This window comes from Mustela lutreola, chromosome 8 (assembly GCF_030435805.1).
Source record: "Mustela lutreola isolate mMusLut2 chromosome 8, mMusLut2.pri, whole genome shotgun sequence".
Classification (NCBI taxonomy): Eukaryota; Metazoa; Chordata; class Mammalia; order Carnivora; family Mustelidae; genus Mustela; species Mustela lutreola.
The window spans coordinates 105823737-105841961 of NC_081297.1; the positions used below are offsets into that span (position 1 = coordinate 105823737).

Consider the following 18225-nt stretch of genomic DNA (forward strand, 5'->3'; position numbering starts at 1 on the left):
CTCTTCTAATATTCTAATTTTAAAAGATTTATATATGCTTATTTTAGAATTTAAAGTTATGGCTGCTAGACATATGCAACAGCTCCGTGTGCTAGTTTCTAAAGGGATTGTTCTATTGGACTGGAAGGCAGTGAAGTTATGCCTGTTGGCATATGCAACAGCTCTGTGTGCTAGTTTCTAAAGGGATTGTTCTATTGGACTGGAAGGCAGTGATTCCCAGATTGTGCACGAAGAGCACTGAGTTTGCACAGCATACTTATGGGGCAATATGGGATATTTTAAATTTTTGAGGAGGATAGTGACATCTGTAACGATACTGCTCTGAGTCCTCGCTGATGTAGTTCAGAGTTTCAAAATTTGATTTCCACATTCCTTCTAATGAAGTTATAGTTTTGCAAAGCAGGGCTTTTGGCCTTGTTGTGTTAAGCAAGTATTGTGTGAAAACAGATGAAGGGCAGGAAATGAGGATGGTGGCATCCAGTTGGATTCCAAGATTTGAGAAGTATTACAGTGCCCAACAGGTGCTAAGTTCATAGGACATAAATAGTTATTAAGTTGTTTGGATCTAAATACTTGAAATGTTAGTTACTTCTTTGAACCTAGGTGTGCCTTGGAAAAAAATTACTAAAACATTATGGCATCTGAACTGAGAAAGTTTGGTAAATTTTGTATGAAATGCTTTCCTCCCTTATGAAGGAAAATACTGGTGTGATGATACCTTTTTGGACAAGCCAGGCAGATAAAATTCTCCAGGCCATGTAGAACTTTACTCTGTTTTCTTGGTAGGTGTGATTCCTATGAAAATGGGTTAGCAAGATGGGCTGGTAGGGGTAGTAGCGGATTGTATGAGGAAGGGTTAAGGGGGAAGAAAATACAAGGAATTAATATTTTAAGGAGTACGAACTTGAGCTGTTTCTTTAAAAATTGACCTTTAGGTAAGTATAAGTAATGGTAAAGTCTCTGAGTTATCTACCGTATGAGTGATTCCCAAGTGGAGAATAATGGAAGTAGATGTTTTCCAGATTTTTTTTTAAGATTTTATTTATTTATTTGACAGATAGAGAGAGTACAAGCAAGCAGAGAAGCAGGCAGAGAGAGAGGAGGGGAAGCAGGCTCCCTGCTGAGCAGAGAGCCTGATGTGGGGCTCGATCTCAGTATCCTGGGATCATGACCTGCCAAAGGCAGAGGCTTTAACCCACTGAGCCACCCAGGCGCCCCTTCCAGATTATTTTAATAGAGCTTGATATAGCTTTTGGAGAAGGTAATTGGATATTTAGCATATTAAACCTAAATGAACCTTGAATTATGGTACATTTTCCTCACCTTATGTGAATTCCTCTTCTTTTATATGTTAGGGGAGGATGTAAACTCTTTTGTGGATCTTGAGGCATTAGCCTCTTTGGTGACAGTAAGTTGAAAATCACAGATTTCTCTCGCTCTTTTTTTTTTTTTTTTTGAAGATTTTATTTATTTATTTGTCAGAGAGAGTGAGCACAGGCAGACAGAATGGCAGGCAGAGGCAGAGGGAGAAGCAGGCTCCCTGCCGAGCAAGGAGCTTGATGTGGGACTTGATCCCAGGACTCTGGGATCATGACCTGAGCTGAAGGCAACCGCCTAACCAACTGAGCCACCCAGGCGTCCCCACAGATTTCTCTTTAAAACGTAAAATTTAGCCAGTGCTATCTATCACACCTCGTATTGGATCATGGAAAACATATTGGTAGAGTGCTTTTCAGGTTAAAGTGTTGTCATACTTGGTTTTGACTCCTTACCAATAGCAGCCTTTTGAAGAAGTAGGGAAATAATCCCAATAATATGAGTCAGGCTTTATTGTTTGAGAGAGTGACTCAAGGTTGCAGAAGTTGTAAATATTGGGCTGGGGGTAGAGACCCAGGTCTTTATTTCAGGCTGGCATTTTTACCTCTACTCATCTACCACGCTGACCCATTGCCATTTTACTATAGGGACTAGGACTGTTGTCTTAGGGAACAGGAGGCATTGTCTTATACTCTCAGGTGATAATTTTGAAATAGGAATTCGTGCGTTTTCTTAGGAGTTCCTGAATACTCAGTTTTTTCAGGGTGTAGTCCCAGACCAGCTAACTGGGTAGTTTGCTGTCTTCATTTTTCGGTATCAATCCCTCATTCTTTCTAGTCAAATACTTAAGTTATCCGAAACATAGCCAAGGTTCCTGTTAAGAACTCTGGCTTTGTGAGGTGCCAAGGTAGTTTTCATAAAGCAGTGCACCAAATTTCTCATCTTTTACCGTGGCAAAGTAACCTTGACTGTAAATTTACTCTCGTAGGTAGTTCTATCATATTGAGTTGTTTGGCTTCATAGACCAACTAAATGAGGTATAGGTGTATTTACACTGAATACAATCTCATTAATAGTGAGGAAGGAGACAAAAATTACCAAAAGCAGATGGAAGAACTCAAGGAAGAATAATTTTTAGTTAATGCAAAGACTTTACGCTTAGGATGTTTCTATGGGAGGTAATCTTTTTAAATGGTGTATGTACATAATGATGATCCTAAAAAACCACTAAAACATTAAATTTTAGTCAAAATACTGTATGTAAGAAGGCAGAGTGTCTAATTAAAAAAAAATTATTTCCAGCTCCTAAGATTACTATTTTTTATTTGATACTCTAAGGACTAAGCTTCAGTTAACCTGAAAATTGACCTATATGTGTGAAATTTTTCTTTTCAGTGGAAGAAAGTGTCCACTAGGATGATAAGAAGTTCATTTCTCATACCTCCCTGCTGAAACAAATTTGCTCTGAAAATAATTTTAGGGAACTCCTTGAGAAATTGTAGTAGTGCTGGTTAAGATGTGCATCAGTCAGCACTGCTGCAGGATCTTAGTGTCACCGAATGCTAATTTAAACAGCTTTAATCTTTCTTTAATTAAAAGGAATTTGTACATTAATTCCACCCCCGCAACTCATGACATACCCCAAAGAACATCATGTGTAAAATAAAATAGATTAAAAGCAACTAGAGTATGAAGATTAATTTGACTACTTGCTTCACCTAAGACTTGTATAAGAAATATGGTAGTGATCCCATATGAAAGCTGAAGACTTAAATGATTAAATTAGCTTCTTAGAAATTTTTATTCATTATAACTTTATAATAAAGCACTTTTATTCCCAGATGAAAGATGCTTTGTAAATCTTTTGAATAGCACACTTTGAAATACTTTTATTATAGAATGTATGCAGTCAGACCCAGTAAAGTAGTACTCCTTTGCACTCTGTTGAATTCAGATCATGTTTCTCTCATGCTTTAATTGGTTTAGGCTTTATATGTCTTTGCTTTCTCTGTGTCATTGCCATGTAGAAAAGTGCTGATAACAATTTAGTCTTCCTTCCAACTATTTATTCTTTTTTTAAAGGGTTTTATTTATATATTTGAGAGAGAGAGAGAGAGAGCTATCACAGAGGGAGAGAGAAAAGCAGAGAAGGAACGTAGGGCTCCATCCCAGGACCCTAGGATCGTGACCTGAACCTAAGGCAGATTGCTCAACCAACTGAGCCTCTCAGGCGCCCCTATTCTTTTCTTCAAAGTGTTTTGTTTTTTTTTTTTTATAATTACAGTTTTCCTGGGGAACAGAACCATTAAGGTTATATCTGTTTATATATTTTCATTTCTGTTTGCATATATTTATTATATCTTTTGACATATATACACAGAGAAAGAAAAAGGTGCTTTTAAGGTGTTGGCTCACACGATTTTGGAGACTGAGAAGTCTCACAAACTGTTATCTGCAAATTGGAGACCCAGGAAAACCCAAGAGCAGGAGAGCCAGTGGTGTAGATGCCGGTTCAGGTCTGTAGGCATGAGAACCGTGGCAGAAGATCAGTGCCCCAGCGCAGAAAGCCGGGCAGAGCGCATTCACCCTTCCTCCATCTTTTTATTCTGTTCAGGGCTTCCATGGACTGTGTGGTGCCCACCATATCCGGGAGGGCCATCTGCTTTCATCATTTCATCATTCAAATACTAATCTTGTCTAGAAACACCTTCAGGACTCTCATAGAAGTAATGCTTAATCAGGCTTCTGAGCATCCTGAGGCCTTCTCAAGTTGACAAATCTAATCATCACAAGCGTGCATGACTTTTTAAAAAGTCTGTGATAAATTTATAGAAATACTTACATTTAGCTATTGTGTCATACGCCACTTTTTTCTGGCATTGTCTTCAAATGTTATTCCTGGTTCTGTAATAATTGGATACCCACCATGGCAACCCAAGTGTTTTTTCATGCTAATGTGAGTAGAGCCATACTTTTTCGCAGGGTGTCCTATCCTATAGACATAGGTTGATAGGAACATAGCAGTAGATGTTGGGAAGCTCAGAACAGATAGAGAGAAATTCATTTGTAGGGAGTTCCTGAGGTGATCTGAATTGTCTCTGTGTTATACCTCTAATCTGAGGTTTCTCAAGAAACTGGCCTGCATGCTTCCTGAGGTCGTTTGTTAACACTTCATGCCAAAATAGGAAGAGAGATGTAGAATTGTGTAGCATTTCTCGCAGAAATATCCTCTTCCCCTTTAAAATATATACTCTTTTAATGGCTTCAGTGCACATCAATTTTCATGAAAGAAGAATGTAAGCTTTAGACTTACACATGAAAGACTGTATTTTCTGTGACTTCAAGCTGCCTTGGAATTAAAAAAAAATCTCTCTGTAACTTTAACGCATGTATAATAGTTACCAAAGTTGAATAATAATTTGTGTGTAAAATGGCATACTATGAACTTCTGCCCCTTTGTTGGTTCAAGAATGTTTGTCTTAAATCTGAAATCAATTGTTAAATAGTTGAAGGAATTGAGAGTTTTATAAGGTGGAACTAAAAATTACAGGAGTGTTAAGCATCTGCCTTTGGCTCAGGTCTCAATTCCAGTGGGATCACCCGCATCAGGCAGGCTCCCTGTTCAGCGGGAGGCCTGCTTCTCCCTCTCCCACTCCCCCTGCATTTATTCCCTCTCTCACTGTCAAATAAATAAAATTTTTTTAAAAAAAGAAGAAGAAGAAGAAGAAGCTTGACATGTTCAGATGGAAAGCAAAACCAAGACTTTTTGTTTAAGTGAAGGGCCTGATTCTTTAACTTTCGAGTTTTTCCTTTTAATCATGGCCTATAATTGTCATGACTGAGAAATTACAACAGTGTCAAGAGAAAGGTCACCTTTCTCTTGTGATGGTTTCAGGTACAGAGTATTAATCAGATTAAACCCAGGTGTTAGCATTAGTTATCCATAGAGTAACAAGAAAAGAAAAACAAGAACATAGATATGAGTACTTAAAAGAAAGTACATAATTTTGTTATGACTTCTTTTGGTTTAGATTACCAATGACCTGGTGGCTAAAGCAGTTCAGCCACTCTTTTCATTCTTGTTTAGTTTGTTCATGGCAGTTAGTGCTGTTGGCTGCTTAGGTCCTGAAATTTTTTTCCCATTGACTTTTTTTTTTTTTTTAATTTTTTTTTTAAAGATTTTATTTATTTATTTGACAGAGAGAAACCACAAGTAGATGGAGAGGCAGGCAGAGAGAGAGAGAGGGAAGCAGGCTCCCCGCTGAGCAGAGAGCCCCATACGGGACTCGATCCCAGGACCCTGAGATCATGACCTGAGCCGAAGGCAGTGGCTTAACCCACTCAGCCACCCAGGCGCCCCTCCCATTGACTTTTATAACACTTCCTCCCTTGACTTTTTTCCCTTCCTCTTTACTTCTGACTACTCCTTCTCAAATGTCCTTTGAATATATACTCTTTTACCTTTGATGTTCTTCTGGGTTTTCTCTTCACCCCTCCTCTTTGTCATAATAATTTTGCACATTTTTTTAATAACATTATCCTCTCTTGATAATGATATCTACACCAAGACATATAATAGTAGCTATCTGTCTACTTGACATCTCAGTCTAAACTCATTTTTCTTACTCATTGCTAGACTTCCGCCTTGTTTATTTTCTTTTCTTGGTAAATGCTATTATCTACCAGTTTCTGAAAGCAAAGAACAGGTGAAATTTTAAGTGAAGTCATGGTGATATGCACAGAAGGATACATAAAGCTTAGGTTTTTCAGAGACATGATTTTTTTTTTCTCTATTCTTAGGGTATGTTCAGGGAATGAGTGACTTACTTTCCCCTCTTTTATATGTGATGGAAAATGAAGTGGATGCCTTTTGGTGCTTTGCCTCCTATATGGACCAGATGGTAAGAATAGGGGCTCCTTACTTTAACCAAACTAATTTTGAAAGTTTTAGTTGTATAATCTTATTATGTAAGATTGATGTTTATATTTAGAAATTATGGTGGAACTTAAAAGAATTACTCCTTGTTATTTGTTTCTTTTTTAAATAGCCTTTCCAAGGGACTTGAAAATATGAACATTGCTTTTAATACAAAAAGTAGATAGTAAATGCCTATAGCATAGGAACAATCGGGTTTAGTATCAGTAAATGCTTATGTTCTGCAGAAGAGCTATGAGTCATAGAATATTGATGGAATAAATGAATTCAGTGCTTGTGAAGTAATTGAACTTTCATATTATCTGCTTTGGAGATAAAGCTTAGTCATGCCTAGTAATATCCTTACTTTTTGTGAACATTTTGGATTTTGTTATTACAGTATCTGATTTTTCTTCTAGATCTGTTTGAACTATTTGTAACAGTGACACTTTTATAGTGATTCATTATTTTCTCAGAAGCTCGTGAATATTAGAGTTGAACTGTGTTTATATATACATACTACTACAAAGAATATTGTATCTATTGATAATAGCTTGGAGACAGAATTCTGGGACAATAGCACAGAGAATATTAATAGGGAAACAAAATAGGCCTCTCAAGTAATCTATTAGAAAAAACAGCAGAGAGCTAAGAGGAGATAAAGGCATATGAAATCCAAAGACCTGACTACAAAGGTCACTGTAGTGTTTCAGAGAAAAACTAATATACTTGATGCTGGACTTTGATGTTGGGTATTCAAATGGCTTGCTTGCAAGGGGATAAAGATTTTGAATATGTAGTCATATACAGTGTTTCCCTATAATATAAGGTTTAATTCATTTTCTGGGATACAAACGTGGAGTTTAGAAGTACCCTTCTCTTTTTTCCATACTTCTGTTCTTCCCCTCTTGCTTGCCAATTTTTCTTTCCCCTTCCAGTTTCTCCCATTTGTATCTATTTCCTCAAGTCTCTTATATCCATGGTTCCATCTCATCCTCACTTCTCTTACTTCTTTTCAAATGCATATTTGATAAGATTCGATAGTTTTAAAAATAACTTTTTACTCTTAAATTAATAAGTACTCAAGAGTATCTAGTCATGAACATGAATTAATGTTTTGGATTATTTGGAAAGATTTTTAATTGCAGTAATCTGCTAATATCATAGTTTGTCTTCCTTACCTTTTTGATTGATTGATTTTACCTGCCTTCTTAGTTCCAATTACTCCCAAGTGCTCTAGAAACCTGAGGCATTTGTTATAAAGGTCTGTACAACTGATACTAATTGTATAAAAACTGTTGTCTGCCTTTCTTGTGTTTTTGTTGTTTATCCTCTTTTTGCTAGAGCTAGTATGTTCCTTGATAAAAGGGTCATGTCTTTAACTAGTTTTCCAGTATGCTTCCAGAATTTTCCTAATGCCAACATGAGGTTTTTGTAGAATAAACACATGAATATTTCCCCAGTGCTTAGTTTAGACCTTATATTAAGTATTCCAAAAGTATTAACATGAACATACTGTATTTAGATTTTTACTGTAATAATGTTGATAAAATTGATACAGTATTGACAGGTTAAAAAATTGGTTTATGATGCCACATATATATATATATATATGTATATACACATACATGCATATGTATGTATATACATGCATGTATCTAGGTCTCAAATGTAAAGGCTTTTCTGAGCATCTGTAATACATACTTTACACTCTGTCATTTTTGTGTATGAAGGTTCAAATTCTTTCTTCTTTTTCATAGTGAATGTTTTCTGTGTTTGCCTTTTCATTGAGGATGGTCTGGGGATTTTTCTAGTCTTTATTCTAAAAAAAATCTCTTAATATATTATCTACTAACATTTGTTTTTTGATTTGAATAAAAGGGTAATATTTTGCAATCAAAATAATCTGCATGACTATTTTTTACTGCATTGCTATTGGTTTGATGTCCTTAAATTCATACCGCCATTTGACTCCTTCTTTTTGTTTTACAGCTTTATTTCATGTAAGTTTTTATTTCTTTTGTGATGGCTGAACCTAATGTCCATAGATTTATTATATTTACTCATATCTAATGTAGGTGTAGGCGTAGGCTATGTGTCTGTTATAGAAATACTATGGAAAGATTAGCAAAATAATCTAATGAACTTTCTTATACCCACTGTTCATTTTGCCGTACAGTTTAGTTCTTCCCTTCTCCTTACCTCCCTCCCCATATATATGTGTGTGTATATATAGGCATATGTATACACATGTATACCCACATGTGTACATATATGTATAGATACACAGATAAATATAAAGATATATAGATAAACAGATATACATACATATGTATGTACACACATACATACGTATTTGTATGCACACATGTACATATTTTACAGATTCAGTTGAAGCCATTTGTATATCCATTGTTGATCTCATTTTCTTTTCTGCCAGAGTAGCTACTTTTCCAAAGTAGCTGTCATTTTGGGAGTGGTCTTTTTTTATAGCAGATTTGCCATGTTGGTACTACCAGACCAACTCTGGCCTTTGGCTGTCATAATAAAAATGATGCTGTTAATCAAAGAGTTGATTCTGTCTTTCCCTTACAGGTCCGTGTGGTAAATGTGAAGAAATAATATCCCAAAGGCTTGTGTCAGTCTAATAAACTAGTTCTTTAAGCATAAAGGAGAAATCAGTTTTTTTAGAAAGATTTATTTATTTTAGAGCAAGTGTGTGTGCAGGGGGAGGGGCACAGGGAGAGGGAGAGCAAATCTCAAGCATATTCCCTTCTGTGCTGGGCTCGATCCCATGACCCTAAGACCATGACCTAAACCGAAATCAAGAGTCAGGTGCTTAACCGACTAAGCCTCCTAGGTGCCCCAGGAAATCAGGTTTTTTTGAGAATCAATAGCTTTAAAATTTTACTTTATCTTTACCAAGAATGATGCTTTGTCCCCAAAACTTAAATAGAACTTTGAGGGAAGAGAAGTTGTCTTTAGGCTTTTTCTAAGCATTAGGACAATAGGTCACCATAGAAGGATTGGGACACATGGATAAAAGAGATTGGAATGATCTAAGGAGACTTCCAGTTATTTTGGTCTCCCTTCCCAGCTTCCAAACCTTGACTGAAGTTTTGGTGGGGAGTGTTACTCAACTTTGCAGAGTGTTTAAAATTACATAAACCATAGCAATTCTCATACTTCATGATCTTAGGAACCCTTCACAATCTTAGATACTATTGAGGATTCTGAGAGCATTTGTTTATGTAGGTTATATCTCTTAATGTTTACCTATATGAAAAATCAATACTGAGAAGTGTATATTTATTAGTTGTTTAAAAAACAATAAACCTTTTATACTTTACCAACATAATACTATTTTCTTTTTTAAGATTTTATTTATTTATTTGACAGAGAGAAATCACAAGTAGATGGAGAGGCAGGCAGAGAGAGAGAGAGGGAAGCAGGCTCTCTGCTGAGCAGAGAGCCCGATGCGGGACTCGATCCCAGGACTCTGAGATCATGACCTGAGCCAAAGGCAGCAGCTTAACCCACTGAGCCACCCAGGCGCCCCATAATACTATTTTTTAATGAAAAGTAACTTTTCCAGAACAATTTACTGAGAAGACGGATTGTTTTCCATTTTCTTTGATGTCTAGTTTAATGGAAGACATCTGAATTTTCATATCTGATCCTGTATTCAGTCTACTGCAATATCACTCCTCGTATAGCCTTTAACCTTGTGGGAGAATTTAAAATCCAAAATGCACGTAGGATTTTAGAATTGTCATGAAAATGGTTTTGACTTCACAGATTACCTAATGTCATCAAATTTAAGAAACAATTAAAATGATTAGTTCTTCAAAATAAGATATATGTTACAGCTAAAATTTATTTTATATGACAGTTTGAAGAAATATTTAACAATCAAGTGATTTGATAAAAGTTTATTGCCCAGGTGTGTGTTTCTTTAACCAAGTTTCTTTCTTTCTTTCTTTCTTTTTTCTTAAAGATTTTATTTATTGATTTGACATAGAGAGAGAGCAAGGGAAGAGGCAGAGGGAGAGCGAGAAGCAGGCTCCCTGCAGAGCAGGGGAAGCCCGATATGGAACTTGATCCCAGAACTCTGGGATCATGAGCTGACCTGAAGGCAGTGGCTTAACCCACTGAGCCACCCAGGCACCCTGTTTCACCAAGTTTCTTATTTGATGTAAGAAATTGGTGTATCAGTCTATAGCTCTGCATTTTTCTTTATCTAAGTGAAATGAATAGAGGAAAAGAAATAATCCTTAGTTTGAGACCAAAGTGTCTCTTTCCCTCCTTTTTAATGTGTTAATTTTTTAATTTGTTGTGATTTTTAAAGATATAACCAGTGTGGTATAAGTCCAGCATTTGTCCTTAAACTCATGGTTTAGTTATCAGTGATTTTGTGACATATTTATTAAGTATTATTTATGTGGTGACATTTATTTCCCTTTAAAGCATCAGAATTTTGAAGAACAGATGCAAGGCATGAAGACCCAGCTAATTCAACTAAGTACCTTACTTCGATTGTTGGACAGTGGATTTTGCAGTTACTTAGGTAAGCTTAGTAAATCAAAATACATACCCAGCAAACTGTAGAGTAATATACAGAGAGGAAAAAAAGTAAAAACTGCTTAAAGATACTTATACCCTGTCACTGTTGCCTGAGTTCCTTTGACAAGTAAAAGTGTGGGACCAAACTTTCTTTGTATAATTATGCCTTAAAACAGTTTATTCATAAAATGAATTATTTGTTGTTATTTTATGGTTTTCTTTTAAACAAATTTGAACTGTTTCCTTGAATTAGTAGAAGGCAATTAAATTTTAGGACTTCTAATAGTCTACGCTGCATAGTAAAATTTGAGGTTGGAATAGGTTACTGTATTGTGAGATAATTAGCATAAGAGTAAGCCATATATGTATATTTTTTTTTCTTTCTGTATAGAATCTCAGGACTCTGGATACCTTTATTTTTGCTTCAGATGGCTTTTAATCAGATTTAAAAGGGAATTTAGCTTTCTAGATATTCTTCGATTATGGGAGGTAAGTTCTTAAATAATTATACAAGTGTAATTATACAAGTGTAATATTATTATGGAAGGAAACACTTTATTCTGTAGAGTATAAATGGATTATAATAGCCTAACTGAAAGTTCTAAAGCATGTATCTTACGAAATTCTGATAGTTTTTGTGGTCTTTCCGTAATGATCTTGAATTGAATACCTGGTCTTTGGAGCATTTTTAATAAATCACAATCCTCATGAGATTTGGGGCCATTAGATTTCCTAGAAACACTTTTCTAGACTGTTGGTAATTGTGTTCTTTCCTTGAGAGGCTTGACTTTATATGAGGCTCTTCCACATTCTGGTATAGATTTGTGTAGAGTTCAGGGAAGTTTTGACAGGCAGGCAGTTGAGATGGCACTTTGTAGTCTGAAGTATTGGGAGGGAGCCGATCTGTGTTTTGCTTTTTTAAAGAACTTTAAGGTAAAGAAAAATACTAAGAATAGTACAGCAAACATCTTGTGAATATACAACCATTTACTTAGTTTCTACCTGATAGATATTTTGCTTGATTGCACCAATAGTGTTGCAACGAACATCATATTTAACACTAGGGCACATATCTTAATATTCAAATTTTCATGTGTACCTCTGAATATATCCTTAGAATAAATTTCTGGATACCTCTGAATCAAAAACCTAGTCAGTTTTTAAGGCTGTTGATAGATTTTGCCAAATTACTCTCAAGAAGAGGTGAAAGATGATTATTTTTCAGAATGGGCAACCAAAGGTAGGAAAGGCCACCACATTTAATCACTCGCAGTCAGCTTGAACTCTGACCTAATTACCTTAGCTAATTACTTGAGGTTGAGAAGGTGGGATGTAATGGTGGATTAAAAAACCTCCCACCATCCATATTTAACATATGTAAACATCTTGCCATATTTAGTTCTAGTTTTTCTCTTTTTCTCCAAGAAAAAGAACTAAAGATATAAGTAATATTTTCTTTAATCTCCACCCCAAGTCCCATTTCCCCGCCCCCGACTCTAGACCGTATTGATGAGTGTATATCCTTTTATTCATTTTGGACCCAGGGTAACTTGAAAAATAAAATTATTATTTTCTTTTAAGGTATGTTAATTATTAACAGATCAGTATATTTTTAAAATAGAATGTTCATGTAATGACTAATTGCTCCCTTATCCTTATAAAGGCAAGGGATTACAGAAATTCTCCCAAGGAAGGGATGGGGGAAATAATCCATTGGGATAATAAATAGGTGTGTATATATAGTGGAACCCCTGTGTCCTCTAAGGCTTTTATAGCTGGAAATTGGTCCCCATACTTTTGGCCACCATGCTACCATTAGAGAAGGGGATGTGCTAATTGAAAGGATCATTGCTTTGTGTGGGATGACTTATTCTGTTTGAAATTAGAAGTAAAACTTACATGTTCTTGAGCTGGAATCATATTTAATTTAATATAATTATTTTTGAGGGTCATTATGGAATTTAATCTCAGTGGTTTGATAATTAAGCAAAAAACCACAATAATTATCACATCCTAATTTTCCAGTAAATATGTTGCTGACAACATATTTTTTTTAAAAGTTTATTTATTTATAAACTGGAGTATAGTTGACATACAGTATTATGAGTTTGATATACAACATAGTGATCTAACATTTATATACATCATGAGATGCTCTCCCTTTATATGTAATTACCATCTGTCACCATGCAAAGTTAATGACAATACTATTGACCATTTTCCCTATGTTGTATTTTACATCCCCATGACTTCTTTATTTTACAACTGGCATTTTGTACCTTTTAATCCCTTTCAGTTTTCCTACCTTCCTGCTCCCCTTCTCCCTTTGACAACTACTAGTTTGTTCTCTGTATGGAATTACAGTTTAAAGTTATCAGTTTGGTTAAATAAGTATCTCAACTTCTTTTTTAAAGGATGACCTGAGAATATTATTACTGTATAGATAGAATAATCCTCTGTTTATCAAATAAATTGAACCTTTAATGAAAATTTTGAGGTTAATTGCATTGTAAATCAAACTTCTAAAAATGGGATTTCGTCTGCAAATTATTCAGTTTGATTTATTCTTGATGAAATAAGTAAAAACATTTTAGGTATGCTTTAGTACTATTATTTGTGTGGTCTTTTTCACTTTCCAGATAAGATATTGTCATGTATATTAATAGGAAATTAAGGCTTTAAGTTTGAGGGCATTATCTGTATTTAAGAAGTATGGCTATTGAGCAAATGTTTTACACATTTGGTATAAATGTTGGCTAGTTGATTCGGTTTTTGTCACAATCAGAGATACTCTGTGTTATGTAATATAGTGTAGAGCTGTCTCTGGGAGGTTTTGATCCCATGCACTATTTCACTGAATTTTTTTTCTTTTATATCCATGATTTAGCTTTTTCTTTTTTACCCTCCAGAGATCGAAGGTGATTTATAAGTGAGAAACTTAAAGGGTCAGAAAAGTACTGAAGAGGCTTCTACCTTATACCTTAGACTTATATTTGTGGATGTAGCTTCTTAATTAATATCATTTGTCATATAAATTAGGCTCAGTGATATGCTTATTATAGTTACCTAAAGGGCCACATTTGGAATTCATCATATTCAAATAATGTTAAACCTGATGTTACTATGTAGGTGAAGGTAAGACTTCTCCACTCCTCATTTCCTAACTAGAAAAACAGTGGTCTCTCCTCTCTATGCAACTTCTGCTTTGCATAGAAGTCATTCAGAGTTCAGCATTGTTTCTGTGAGGAAAATATTTTAGAATTGATAGTTTACTAAATAGTTCTATTTTTTTTATAGGTAATGTGGACCGACCTGCCATGTAAAAATTTTCATCTTCTTCTCTGCTGTGCTATTCTGGAATCAGAAAAGCAGCAAATAATGGAAAAGCATTATGGCTTTAATGAAATACTAAAGGTAGTTACTACTTTAATTTAGATTTTAATATTTTGGTACTTTCCTTTGTTTGGTGGTACCAGTATACAAAACATTTCCCTGGAGCTTTATTGAATCCTTTGAGTAAAACTTAAATTATATCAATAACACTTAATATGAAACTGACTCTGAGAATGGCAGTTCACTGAATACATACTGGCCAGTTATTTTTACCTGGCTAACTAGGAAGAAAAGGAAATTCAGCAAATGCTCTTTTATGTAGTTTAGTTTTCTTAAAAAAAAAAAAAAAAAGTCTTTTGCTTATAACTTTAAGATAACAGACTTGGGACAGCAGCTGGTTTTAATGTTCCATATGCTTATTAGCTATTCTTTAACTTTAAAACTGAAATATGTCTTGAATTTGCTGCTTATTTGTAGTATGTGAATACTTTTATTTTAACGTTTTTTTATCTGCAGTGAAATATAACTGGTAATAAATTATTTAAATAGTAGAATATAATAGTGCTTTTAGTTTCAATTATCATTTTATTTTATGGATTCATTTTAGCATATCAATGAATTGTCCATGAAAATTGATGTGGAAGATGTACTATGCAAGGCAGAAGCAATTTCTCTACAGATGGTAAAATGCAAGGTATGCAGTGTTTTCAATAATTGTAAGGTTTTTTATTTGTATGCTTTTGGTGGGCTGAAATCAAGAAAGAATTTTTCTTTGTAGAAGTAAGATAAATGGCAGTTTTAGCAAGGCATCAAGCATTAGCTAGGATTCTACCATTATGAATTTATCACACTTAATTGAAAACAGTCGATTAATTATGCTAGATAAGAAACACAGTACAGCAAAATGGCAAAAATAATGAAAACATTTCTGCAACAGCTAAAGAGGCTGTAGAATTTAAGTATTGATGATGTATTATCCAGTCTGGATACAGACTAGGACCTTAATATTAAATGTGATATCCCCAGTAAAGAGAGATGCTAATCAGAAATAATTAAATGAATAGTATTTAATCTGTGTCTTTACAACTGTATCAGTCAGGCTCTTAGTACTTTCTAAAAACAAGGCAAATTTGGTATATTATGATCTGAATTCAAACCAAATCATTCTTCTGATGTATTTTGGCTTTTGCATTTTTATGAGCTTTCCTATTTGGTCTGTGTCATTTGTTCATGGTTCCAAATACTTATTATTTTGGTTCACTTCTACAAACATTTATTTGATAATTATTCTATTCAAAATAGGTCAGTGAGACACATTTCTTTAAGGAACCTTGTGCATTAAGGGAAAAAGATGGTGTAAATAAGATCTCGTTTAATAGCTAAGATTCTATAATAACAGGGAAAATTAAATGAAATAAATGCTAAATTTATTTTCATGAAATGAAAATGAAATAAATGCTGAATATTAGAACACCTATGTTTGTGGGAGTGGTAGGGTGGGGTGGAGAGTGACTGACTTGGGAAAGATCACAGAACTGCTTATGAATGAAGGGGTTAGGATTGCATTTGGAGTGGAGAAGGAAGTTGTAAGAAGATATATAACAATCATACTCTTAGAATAAATGTTCAGACTCTGGAACCAGTGTAGTCTTAAGGAGAAGTGTTATTTTGTGATTACTTTTCCTCAATAGTGAAGGATGGTGTTGTGTTTCATTTTGCATATTCAGGAATTACCACAAGCAGTTTCTGAGATCCTGGGACTTCAGGACAGTGAAGTTACAACACCAGATTCAGACACTGGTGAAGATGAAAATGTTGGCATGAATAGTCCTACATCTACATTTCAGAGTGACTCCTTGCCTGTACTTGCTACCAGTGGAGCCAGAGATGACAACCCAACACAGACATCAGTGTCCCCAAATGTTAGCAGATTAACACCTGCATGATCATTCTTCTTGCTTAGTTTTCGAAGAGACATTTTGTTGCAACCTTTTTCAAGTACTTGAAAGGTGGAAATTTAAAATCTTGGTATTGATCATGCTTTAAGGTTTGTGGAAAGAAAGTGTACTGATGTTCTTGCATTAAAGCTTTACAAAGATTTAAACTAATTATTTTTGTAGTTACTTCTACCAAATAGCCTTTCCTTTTCAATAACATTCCTTAGTATTTTTATAGCCAAGTACATTTTATTTTCTTGCTGATGAACTGGAATTGGATAAATATTACAAGTGGATGAGTTGGAAATTATGCACTTTGAAAAACATTCACTTTGTTTACTCTAAGTTTAGTGGGTTTTGGATTTGATTAAATTAAATGTTGGGCCTTTCTATAGCATTCTAAGCTGAGATGTAGATTGTGTTACCCAAGTGATAAGATAAAAGAATTTGTTTTTCTCTATTGTTTACAACAATACTCAGCTTAAATATTTATGCTGGTTGAATGTGATTTAAATTGGATATTTTCATCAATGCAATTTAATGTGTAGATAAAGAGAGCTATTTCAACCATAATAAGTGGATTGGCAGTATATTTTTTACATTGACGTTTTCTTCACTTGTATATAAAAACTATATAAGTACTTATTTATGAGTATAAGAAAGGATAGGCATATTTTCGTTAACTGAATAAACTTGACTATTGATTTGTATAACCTGATTTGACAAAAGTAAGGCATAGCTTCAGTATGAGATCTTTTTCAAAACTATTTTCTTAACCAAACATTTATTTCATGGGACTACATTCAACCCTGGTATCTGGTGTAATTTTAAAATTAATTGCTTGTAATCCTCACTTTACTAATAATGTGTTTATTATCTTTCCTAATAATGCATTAACTGATTAATCAGGTCTTTAAATTTTTATAAAATGCTCTTTGCAAAAAGCTTATGTCAGAAATTTCAGTATACTATCACGAGTCTCAAAATAATACTTTTTTGTATATGAATGAAGCTGTTTTTACCATGCAGTGTTGCATGATTTTAAGTTATGTGGAATTAACATAACTGATTCCGTTTTAATTGTAATTTGTTAACTCCTGTACATATCATTAAAATAAATTTGAAGTTAAAATAGTGTTTTCAGTTAAATTATACTTAGAAGTAGTCTGATAGTTCTTCATTGGAAGAAAAAAATCCAAGATGGTCCCCAGCACATTTTCTATTTTTATATGGTTGAAACAATCACTGGAATGAGTTATGGACATGAGAAAGAAACACGACCCTTTTACAACTAAAAGCAAATTTTCATCACCATGGGCTTGGGCATAGTGTTGTCTTGCAGGATATAATTGTCTGACTTGGGAAAGCAGCTTCCTACAATTGATGTTAATAATATAAAATAAAAGTTACACAGTTCTGAAATGGTCCAGGAGACAGATTTTTTTTTTTTTCCTCCAGAAAACTGGGGAACCAAATAAACTTTTTTCTTACTTGAGTAGGAATCTGACAATCACGACAGTCGAACCATTAGATTTTAGTTTTTTAATATCATGTGTGTGTTATCTTTCATCAGTTAATAATGAGTAAGCCTGTTTAGACAAAAACATAAACTGATCAGACACTCGGCATCTCCAGTCTTTCATTTCCTGCTGTTCAGGAAATTGCTTAGAACATCTTGATGTCCTTCTTGTTCTTCCTGGACAGGGGCTTTGGAGGAGTTTTTTCCCCACTATGTAATGTCATATCTACTTCAGAGTTTAAAAAAATCTTAACATATTTAGTAACTTGAACTTTTGTCAAGTTTTATTATAAAACTACTTGTTAAAACATACTGAAGAGTCTGAATTTCTGTCTAGCTCATTTTTGATGGGGAAGTAATAATACAGCACAGTGCTAGATAAAGTCTTAATGAGAGTCTACAAAATCCAGTTAGCAAATTCTATATAAACTTGAGTTACTGAGATTGCTAAAACAGGTAGGTCAGGTAAATTGGTTAGTCTAACTTCTTAAAGATTTATTTATTTCAGTTTTCACAAGATGTTCTGTTCGTACCCTGATAGCGTGTATAATATATGCTTTATAATGTGATATTTAATGTTAAAATTTAAGTAATTCCTAATGTAACTGAGAGTCTGTGGGAAGCCTCTTTGCATTTAAGAA

The 18225-nt window shown here is 34.3% G+C and overlaps 1 protein-coding gene across 3 annotated transcripts in view; it reads left to right on the forward strand.

The window, feature by feature from the left end:
• TBC1D15 (TBC1 domain family member 15) overlaps nucleotides 1-17197 on the forward strand; it is a 75367-nt gene extending 58170 nt beyond the window's left edge. For all 3 annotated transcript variants that reach the window (XM_059186340.1, XM_059186341.1, XM_059186342.1), the window contains 6 exons: nucleotides 6118-6218; nucleotides 10700-10799; nucleotides 11187-11284; nucleotides 14093-14209; nucleotides 14736-14822; nucleotides 15856-17197. In XM_059186340.1, the coding sequence (XP_059042323.1) occupies nucleotides 6118-6218; nucleotides 10700-10799; nucleotides 11187-11284; nucleotides 14093-14209; nucleotides 14736-14822; nucleotides 15856-16074 (722 nt within the window). In that variant the 3' untranslated portion in view covers nucleotides 16075-17197. The remainder of the gene's footprint in view (nucleotides 1-6117; nucleotides 6219-10699; nucleotides 10800-11186; nucleotides 11285-14092; nucleotides 14210-14735; nucleotides 14823-15855) is intronic.
• The last annotated feature ends 1028 nt before the right edge of the window (nucleotides 17198-18225 follow it).